Source organism: Lycorma delicatula, chromosome 12 (assembly GCF_047948215.1).
Source record: "Lycorma delicatula isolate Av1 chromosome 12, ASM4794821v1, whole genome shotgun sequence".
Lineage (NCBI taxonomy): Eukaryota > Metazoa > Arthropoda > Insecta > Hemiptera > Fulgoridae > Lycorma > Lycorma delicatula.
In genome coordinates, this window is record NC_134466.1 from 28,455,334 (window position 1) to 28,466,653 (window position 11,320).

At 31.0% G+C, this 11,320-nt stretch overlaps 1 protein-coding gene across 1 annotated transcript; it reads left to right on the forward strand.

Moving 5' to 3' along the window:
* The first annotated feature begins 6,590 nt into the window (after positions 1–6,590).
* On the forward strand, positions 6,591–8,293 carry LOC142333378 (uncharacterized). The gene is made up of 2 exons (XM_075380400.1): positions 6,591–6,738; positions 7,539–8,293. Exons 1-2 carry the CDS (start codon positions 6,591–6,593, stop codon positions 8,291–8,293), a joined length of 903 nt encoding a protein of 300 aa, XP_075236515.1.
* The last annotated feature ends 3,027 nt before the right edge of the window (positions 8,294–11,320 follow it).

Sequence of the window (11,320 nt, forward strand, 5' to 3'; positions counted from 1 at the left end):
AATTACATATTAAAAATGAAACAATAATATAAAATCACAATACAAAGACATTGGATAACATCATCTAACTGTTCAATAAGATATTTTGGATGTTAGTCCCATAACTTCAAATGCAATGCCTCAAAACAGGGTGTACAAGCATGGTGGTACCGTGGTGTACGTACACCAAGGTATTGTTAGTTGACAGTCGCAGCAAACACAAACAGGTGCATCAATCTGATTAGTGAGGTGTCTAAGTACAATTTGTATCCCCTATTTGCAAATGTGAAATAACCTCCTCTCGATAGTTATTCCTGCATGATGAACTCCACGGTGACACAGTGTTCTAAACTGGAAGAAGTTTATGTTGATGGTAGCATTCCATTCACTTTGCCACTCATCACTGACCACCCTCTTCAGAATACAGAAAAGGTCATCAGAAAAAATGCGATTAGTGAAAGGAGGCTGCAAATAAGCCTCTTTTGCCGCACTATCATTGCCTGAAATTCCAATACGGTTCCAGTAGAAGCTCACATTTGCGTTACGCTGAATCATTTCATAAATAATAGACTGTAAATCACAAACAACAGGATGTCTGTCATTAATTGAATACAAGGCACTCACCCACAGAATCTGAACAGATAAGCACATGTCAATATATCGGGCTAATTATATTTAAGGCCTTATTAATAGCATACAACGCGGCACTGAAAACTCTGATGATGCTGGGAAGGCCAAAGTTTTATGTTCTATTGCCAATCAATAGAATTATCCTGTTTAAACAATAGCACCAAGATTCATGCTGTTTATATTACAAAATCTTTATTGCAGGATTACCAGATTCATATAATTTTCAAGATATCTACAAAGATTAAAGCAATAATTTACAAGAGTAGGCTGCCAAGGAGGGTAATAATATTGAGTAACAGTAAATATTGGAGGTTTTGTTTGAATTTTCGTACTTTAGTTGCTAAATAATGGATAATTAAATTTATTTTAAATAAATTAAATTGTGAAACATTTATATTATAAAAGGGCATCCTTTTTTCCCATTACCTATTGACATGAAACGATAAATTTTCTTTTTTTTTGTTATCTTTAATTTTTTCCGGCGTTCAAAGAAGACCTTTTTCTTTTCTTCTATTCATTTATTCCGTTGAGATATTCTTTGGGGTATTTCTTCCTGAAGACCTTTAAATTCTTTAATTTTCTTTCTTAGGTTGTTTCTCTCAAATATCAAGTCTTGTTTTATTCCTATTTCTTCTAAATTTTTAATACAAAGTGTCCCAAAATTCTCGCACCATAGGGATTTTACTAATTTTGATCTGTTTTCTAGTAGCAGGACTGAAAGATGTTAACCACTGAAGAGCGGGTAGAGTTTATCCTCCTTTGTGAAAAAAGTATTCTCTCATAGATGAATTTAATGTGAGGCATGCTCAACGAGAGCCAGTGTCGCACACAACAGTTGACAGACTGCTAGCAAAGTTCAAGACTAAAGGTCATGTTGCCGATGCTAAAAGACCTGGACGTTTGAGCGCTTCAGAAAAGGTAATGGAAGGGGTTTTGGCGAAGGTATCTGCAGGTCCAAAAAAATCAATTTGCCAAACAAGCTTGGAAGTGGGAGTTTCTCGGTCACAGTATGGAGGATCATGTCAGAAGATGATCCTGATCGCCAAATGGAAATGTACAATTGGTTTCTGACCCGGTTGGAGAAGGACCCAGTTTTTGTCTAAAGTTATGTTCTCTGATGAAGCCAACTTTTACGCAAATGATGAGGTGAACCGACATTACTTACGGTATTTGTCCAACAGTAACCCTCACTCGTTTATCAACAGTAAGAAGCAAGGAGCTGATCACATCGTGGTTTGGTATGGTTTGTGAAGGATAAAGTGTTAAACATTGGCCTCACACCCTACTAGAGCTAACGAAGCAGATTATTGAAGAAGTTAACACCATACTCCGTGATATGTGTGAACCAGCAATACAAAGTTTCAGAGATCATCTCCAACAATGTACTGCTGCTAACAGCTGCCATCTTAAAGCCGTTATTTTCAAAACTTAATGATTATTAAATGGTATGTATTGCTGTTAATTTAGAAAATAAAAACATTTTTTCTCTATATAATTCCTCTTTTATAACTCAATTTTTTTTATAACCTTATAACTTCAAATCGGTTCTGCCACAACCGGTATGAAATTATGAATGAAAAAAATCTTAAGGTTTTTATAAATACAATTTCATTATTTCCAGAACTTTTGTCTGATCTCTTAATTAAAAAGTTTCATTAAGATTCTACAAAAAAATTTAAGAATGAAATCATCAGCCTGTAAAATTCACGAAAATATTTTCCTAAAACTTTATGTTTAATTTGAGTTACAGTTATCTTCTCAAGAATGGATCTTTTAGAACTAAACAGAGCTAAAATTTGAAAGTTATAAAATGCTTAACATATTTTGTATATTTTTTTTAATGGAGAGGGATCTATTGTAGGAGGAAAATTTCCATTTTTTTATATTTTTTTTATCATTTTAGTATACAATGACATATTCTGATCTGATGCAATATGGATACTTAATATAACAGTGATATTAATTAATAATTCTATCAACAACCGTATGTCCAGCCCACTTTATTCATAGATAGTAAATTTATCATCATAAGTTTTTATAAAACCTTCTTGTTTACTTTCTACTTTCAATCCTGTTCAAGAACTCTTTTCCATTAATTAGCTCCTGGCCATTGTAACTGTTAAACCCAATTCAAAGTAACTAAATTAAAAATAATAATTTTTTTTTTTAATTTGTAAATATAATTTGATTTTTTTATAGATATTATATTATCTCCAAACACTGGGGTTAGACAATTACATTAATTAGAACAAACAATAATTCATATCTAACATTATTTTAATTTACACTCATAAATGTACAAAATAATCAATTAAAGAAGTTGCAGTAATGATATGGACAATTTTTCAGGACAAATATTTTGGATGTAATGTCCTTCTATTCCTGCAAGACTGAAATAATATTGAAATCACATTCAGGTTTCTACATAACAATCTTAACGTGTTTCAAAATGTATTACATTAAAGTAGTACAGCTGACTTCTTAGGGATCATAGAATACGCAACCTTCTCATACACACAATAAAACACATCAAGTCTCAACTGTAAAAAGTTGCTAGTTACAATCTACTTTCATATTATTTACAATAAATGATAAGCATGTAGAAAGATATGGAGTTCAACAATGGGAGACAGAATTCAACACTATCTTCTTGAAATGTTTATCAGAGTCGTTATCCAAATTAACTAATTGATCTACACCATCAGAGTTATGCTATACATAATATTAATGAATAAAAGCAACCACATAATATATAAGTAATGTGTAATGTATTGGCATAGGGATGTGGCAACTCCATGTAAATGCAAAATTCTTCTTCATTTACTTCAGTACCAGTAAACCCAAAATTTAAATATTCTTGAAAATATTTTCTTTATTTTATTTTCGGAACCGTGCTTGTCTGTGCACTTCCTGATGGTTCACTATCATCTAATGCTCGCTTACGCCCACTTAAAAATTTATAGATGATTCTGTATAAAATCACCCACAATATAGATGTAGCTTCACTCCCAATGCTTTTTTAATAGCAAACTTATTCTTTTATAAATAAAAGATATTTAATCAACAATATTATATTTCGATTTTCATTAGATCCTGATAAAACAGTAAATAAAAATTGTTATGAAAAATACTGAAGAATATACGATAAACAATGAATTGTTGCCCAAAACTTAAATAAAGGAAAACTGTTGAAAATAAAAATTAATTTAATTCAGTCAGGGGTGATGGAGTGGAAGTGAAATTTAGTGGCAACGAACTATATTGTTGTGCGGCTAGTTAAGTTGATTAAGAACAGTGACTCAGTGAGTTCAAAAATTCAAATGCTCATGTGCCTATTCATTATTATTTTCTATTTAAGTATATGTCATAACACATATTACTTATCAATAATAAATACATTCATTATATTAATATCAGGTGCAATAGTTATTTATTAAAATTGTGAATATCTATAGCCAGCCTGAACATTTGGTGCCGAAATCCGGGAATAAAATTCCATCTCTTCTATCTTCACCCAGGGTAAATCATTTATTTCAAATTCAATGGTTTTCATGTAGATTAAGCTGTCATTAATTTAATTATTTACAAATATTGTTTATAAAATTATAAATATTTACAATAATTGTTTGTTGTAATATTACATGCCAGTAATGCAGTACAGTACTCCTTTAATAATAATTTAATTATCATACAATAAGCATGGAAGAGTTAATCAAAAGGCGGGCTACTGCAAAGGCTAAAATTACTACGTTTAATACATTTTTGAATAAATATATATCCAAATATACAAAGGATACAACTCAATTGGAAATACAATTAGAGAAAGTAAAAGAGTGTTGGAGTGAATTCAATACAATGCAAGATCAAATAGAAGTTTTTAAAGAAAAGGAAGAAACTGAATCTAAAAACCTAAAACAACAGGCTGATTTTGAAGACTAGAATTTTGAAACAATAGGCAACGCGGAATCATTCATTAAAAGGCTTCAATCTGCCTCTAATTCAATATCTTCTGGTATCAAACAACAAATGGGTACGTTAGAATCACAAAATTCAATTCAAATAAGGCTTCCCCAAATAAACATTACTACATTTCAGGCAGATATGAGGAATAACTAGGATTTCAGGAACTGTTTGATGCTATTGTTGACAAAAACCCTTCACTTGACGATATTCATAAATTTTATTTTTTGAAGTAATCACTGAAAGATGGCAGTACAGTCAATTTAATAGATTCTATTGAATTAACCAGTCAAAAGTATAAAAATGCATGGCAATTACTGGTCGATAGATTTCAAAATCAACGCGCAATTATTGAAAGTCATTTGATTTTCCAAAGATAGAAAGATAATCATGGATAAACTTAAGATCATTGTTGATTCTATTAATATTCATCTTAGAGCATTAAAAACTCTTAAACAGCCACAGACTTGTGAGATACATTACTGGTTCATCTTTTGACAAGTAAATTAGATATTAATACAAACAAGGCTTGGCAATCTCAAGCACCAACACAAAGAATTGCAACATTGTCTGAATTTATAAATAAAAGATGTCAAAAAGTTTAGAGGCCATTTTGTCAGTAGATCAATTGAATCTTCCTATTACACGGAGTTCAAGGTATGACTCACAAAAACAACAATTTAATGTTAAAAATAAGTTAGTCCATCATGTTATAAACCAACCACCTACTCAAGATTTATTCAAATGTAGTATTTGTTCAAATGCTCATAAGGTATTCAATTGTCCAGAATTTCATAGGTTTACTCCAACTGATAGAATGAGCAAGGTTAAAAAATTAAATTTTTGTTATAATTGTTTAAGAGCTGGTCATGGCATCAAAGATTGCCAAATAACTAGTAGTTGTAAGATATGTGGTCAGAAACACAATGCATTATTACATAATGAAACCTATAATAGTAAACATGATTTCATAAGTAGGAATATTCAAGATCAAACAAATAATTCTAATTTGGAGGAAGACTACACTAATTCTACTGCCGTGAACCATATATCAACCATAAAAAAGAGTCATGTAACTCAAGTCGTGCTATCAACAGCATTGACAAAGTGTCTGACGCATCAGGTTCTTATATTACCCGTAGAGCATTGTTCTTCAATAAACATGATTTCTGAATCATTATGTCAAAAACTTAAGCTCCAACGTTGAAGTGTAAATATATCTATTAGTGTTGTGGGAAACAGTCGCACTACTTCAAATTATGCAGTCACAGCATCAATCAAATCTAGATATCTCAGTTATGAAAATCAATTAGAATTTGTTGTTTTACCAAAAATCACTAATATTTTACCTACTACTAAATTAAATATTTCTAATTGGGCTATTCCAAAGAGGTTTTTCATGGCAAATTCTTCATTTAACAAGCCAGCAAGTGTACAGTTGTTAATTAGAGCTGAGATATTTTATGAACTTCTATGTGTAGGTCAGATTAAATTAAAAGATGGACATCCAATCCTTCAGAAGACTGTGTTAGGGTGGATGAACACTTCCAACTAAATCCAATATTTTAGAATTAAGTTCGTCTAAAGAAATAGCTTTAAAAAGATTCAGTCAATTAGAAAAACAATTATCAAAAGATCCTAAAATGAAGAAACAATATTGAGAATTTATGCAGGAGTACGAGAGATTAAATCATATGGAAATGATTGATTTAAAGACTGTTAAAAAACCATATTATTTTATTCTACACCATTGTGTGATTAAAAATGATAGCATTACTACTAAGTTTCGAGTAGTATTTGATGCTTCTTGTAAAACTGAAAACAAGTTATCTTTAAATGATTTCTTAATGAATGGTCCAGTGGTTCAAAAGGAATTTTCTATTGTCGCTTATTTTCAGAAACATCTATATGCAATGACAGCTGATGTAGAAAAAATGTATTGTCAGATACTACTACATCTAGATAAACATGTTATCAACTTATTTTTTTGGAGAGAAGACTGAGGTCTTCTCACCAATGGTATGGAATGGGTATGGAGGTCACCATGGTATGGTGAAGTCATACCATGTCATACTTATGGTATGACTTCACCATACCTAGCTACCACATCACTGAAGCAATTAGCAATAGATAATCTAAATTCATTTCAGCATACAGCACCTGAGTCAGGTTACAGAACTTGTATTTACTTAAGGAGTGGGGACTCCTAAGTAAATATCAGTGTTGTTTGTTTATTCAAAAACACGAGAGCACCTATCAAAAGGGTTACTTTACCGTGATTAAACTATGTGGTGCAACAGTGTTTGCACAGTTATTAGAAAAAACATCATCAGCATTAAAACTTGACAAACATAAAGTCTACTATTGGACTGATTCAACAATAGTCTTGTCCAGGCTTGCATCAAAATCATCAAACTGGAGTACATTTATATCAAACCGTGTTGCAAAAATTCAGCAATTAACATATAGAAAATTGGAGACATGTGAGAAGTCAGGACAATCCAGCAGACTTAGTTTCGCATGGAGTTGGAGCTGACATTCTTGTAACGTCATCATTGTGGTGAAATGGTCCAGAGTGGCTGTCCCAAGAATCTACATGGGAATCGTATCACAACATTCATTTTTATCCAGATAATGAACTTCCAGAGCAAAAGCAAAACATCAATGTATTCTTAACAACAGGAAAACAAGAAGAGAGTCAATTACTACTGAGTAAATATTCAGTCAGATATTCTTAAACTTAAGAAAGTAGCCGCTTATATGTTAAGATTTTGTTATAATTCAAGAAAGGTAAATCATAATAATCGTATCATGAGTCCATTAACTAACTGATCGAGAACTGAACACCGCTGGAACTAAAATCTTGAAAATTGTACAACATGAACATTTCTCAGATGAATATCAATCATTAAAGAACAAGAAGAATGTGTCAAACTGTAGCAAATTCATTTTGTTGTCTCCATTTTTAGGTGAAAATCACATTATCAGGGTAGGTGGCAGACTTCACAATTCAGACATTATATTCAATCAAAAACATCCTATAATACTACAAGAAAAATCCAGAATCACAAAATTAATCATCAAGTCTGAACATTTAAGACAATTGCATGCTGGACCACTTGCACTGCTTGCAGCCATACGCTTAAGATATTGGCCAATAAATGGGAGGAAAGTGGTCAGATCAGTATATCACGAATGCATAACTTGTTTTAATATTAAACCAAAATTCTCAGAACAAATAATGGGCAACCTACCTCTTCAGCATTGTCAACCTACTTGTCGCTTTTTAAATGTAGATATTGATTATGGTGGCCTAATTTCCATTCTCACTTCTCACCGACATGGTGCAAAATCTTGTAAGGGGTACGTTGCTGTTTTCATTTGCCTTTGTACAAAGGCTATCCATTTAGAATTAGTACAAGAATTGACTACCAATGCATTTATGGCAGCCTTTCAACGATTCATTTCTCAAAAAGGAAAACCAAAGGAGGTTTGCAGCGACAATGTAAAAACTTTTGTTGGGGCTCGCAATGAATTGCAAGAGTTATATGATATACACTCATCGCCAACCAATCCAGAAACTATTTCATCTGTTTATAGTCTTGAGAATATAAAATGGAATTTCATTCCACCTAGATTTCCCCATTTTGTTGGTTTATTGAAGGCTGGGGTAAAATCATTTAAATATCATTTAGTTTGTATTGCAGGCTTCATTAACTTATGAGGATCTAAATACTATTATTTGTAAAATAGAAGGTTGCTTAAACTCCCATCCTATTACTCCAATGTCATCCGATCCTTCAGATTTTTCTCCTCTAACTGCAGGACATTTTCTAATTGATCAATCCTTAATGGCTATTTCTGAAGAAGTTGCAGATGTCAACCTAAACAGACTCAACCGATGGCAGAGAATCAAACAAATTACCACACATTTTTGGGATAGATGGAGAAAGGAGTACGTCTCAGAGCTTCAATCCAGAGTCAAGTGGAGACAGTCATCCAATAATGTCAAAGTTGGTACTTTGGTGCTCATTAATGAAGACAATCTACCACCCATGAGCTTGAAGTTTGGTCGTGTAGTTGAAACAATTTTGGGTGTCGATGGTAGAGTGAGAGTAGTCAATATTAAAACTCAATCACATATTCTTAAGAGATCAATAAATAAGTTTTGTCCACTCCCAGTCAGTGACAATAAAATGTAATATTTAATTTAATAATTTCAACCATTTCAATTATTAAACAAATTGTTTATGTTCTGAAAAGGTTACAGTTTAATTATATTTTATGATCATTAATTTCAAGTATCATTTAACTTATGTTAATTTGGTTGAAAACTTAAGTTTCCAAGGTGAGGGTAGGTTGAAAATAAAAATTCATTTAATTCAGTCAGGTGTGTGATGGAGTGGAAGTGAAATTTAGTGCCAACGAACTGTATTGTTGTGTGGCTGGTTAGTTGATGAAGAACAGTGACTCAGTGAGATTAAAAGGACAAGAAATTCAAATGTTCATGAGCCTATTCATTATTATTTTCTATTTAAGTATGTCGTAACACGTATTACTTATCAGTAACAAATACATTCATTATATTAATATCAAGTGCAATAGTTATTTGTTCGATCGAAGTGTGATAGTAGAAGTATCTTCTAAATGTTTATTTCCAAAAAAGTGAAACGCATATAACCGATTAGATAGAGAATAACATTTTCAAAACTTATTTTTATGAGAGTCCCCCTCACGCTTAAATGAGATATTATTTCCCATTTAAGGTTTGAAAAACTAATTGTAATTATAAACATAAAGCAAACCTAGTCGAACTGATTCGCCTTATTTAAAAATAGAAAGAATGAAACTCCAATTGCAAAAAGTCGATGAACAGAATATTAGGTATATAAAATACCAAATAATGATAATTTAGGAGTAAACTCCGCGGAGTATCCAGGAGCTCCATTAAAGGTAATACTTTACTACGTAAAGGAAATGACAACGGGTTAAAAGATTTGAAGGAAAATGACAACTCGATGATATTAACTACTGAATCTAATAATTTTCTTCAGTAATTGCATTTATTTTTTTTATAAAATTATTTTCTAATGATATTGAAAAAAAAAATTAATTCGGAATGCGAAATTTGCTTTTCAAAGTAAGTTAATTAAATTCCATGTTCCGGACTGCTCGTCGTGATAAATGTTCAGATAATGTGATAGTTCCAAGAAACATCGCTATCTTTATTAAAAATGTATTTCTTCCGACATAGTCACCGTATTCGCTTGGAATATATAAATATAAGACGAGGGAAACTTGAAAATAAAACCGTTAAATTTGTTGCAAGTAAAAAATAATCTGTAGAATTAATGATGATTATAATTTTTTATATGATAATTCAATCTAACTGAATGCAGAAGAAGTAAAATTTAAAGAAATCTATTTTACTGTAGACAAAAGCGAAATTAAATAACTTTTCGAATGTAGAACAAATTGTTCCAATGAGTTAGTTTTTTCTGATATTCCATACGACTTTTTGTCAGTCGAAATCATTTATTAGTATTATCAAAAAAACCAAAATGAAAAAAATGTATTTTTATAGTACATAACCCACGGTTGTGGTACAATTTCATTATTTTATATGTTTCGTTTTTTAAATCGGGGTTTGTTGATATTTTCTTTTACATTTTACTTGGTCTTCTAAGCCATTTTTCTAAATAATCCCTGATGTAAATAGTGGTAACTTCAAGGTTTATATATGAAAATTATTTTTACTGTGCAAAGCTTCCTTCGAATGCAAAAAATGAACAAGCATCTATTTAAATTTCAAATGTGAAATTTTACCGTCAATCTTACTTCGAAGATTAAAAAGTTTACCTGTCTGATCAACTACTGATATTTCAATATCGTTGTCGTCATGTAATACTGAATCAGGAATACTGATTTCACGCTATGTGCTACTTGAATTGTAATAAATCTACTTTCCTGTTGGCTATAGATAAATCCGTTAACCCGTTTTAGAGATGACTTCATATTATTTTTCTTCTTTCATCTTAATATTGTAATGGATTTTTAAATATACATTTTACGTTATGTTGTGTTATCTCAATGGGATAAGTGTTTTTAATTTTCATAGCTATGTTTCGTTACATGCTGATCGTTTAACACTTTCGTAAACGCTCCGTTACATGCACGTCGTACTTTTTACTACATGAGACCTTTGGTGCTTGATACCTTGTATTTGGACCGAAAAGATAGATATCAAAGTATTCAATATATCACGTAACGAATTAAAAGATATACCTTCAAAAGGATTACTACTGATATCAATAATTAATTATTTAAAATCGAAAATATTGACAAATTATTTTTAAGATTAGACTACAAACTATATTGATGGTTATCACATAAAATAGAATCAGATGATTATTCAAATTTGAATTACATGATGAAGATACAAGCATCAACAATACTCATAGTGACTGACTCTTCTAAAGAAATCCATAGAAAAAGCTAGCTTAGATTCATCTACAATTGTAATAAACGTATTTGTTTGAATAATCATTTTAAATAAAAATTAATTTAAGTTTTAAACAATAATATGCATAGCCAGCTATTTATCTTATTTTCTATGAGCAAACAAGCACGTATTTTATAGAATAAATGATTAACACATATGAAAATAATAAACTGTGAAAAGCTGACCAATTAGTAATAAATTTTATTTAGAATTATTCTCAATCAAATTAAACATTACATCGTAAATATA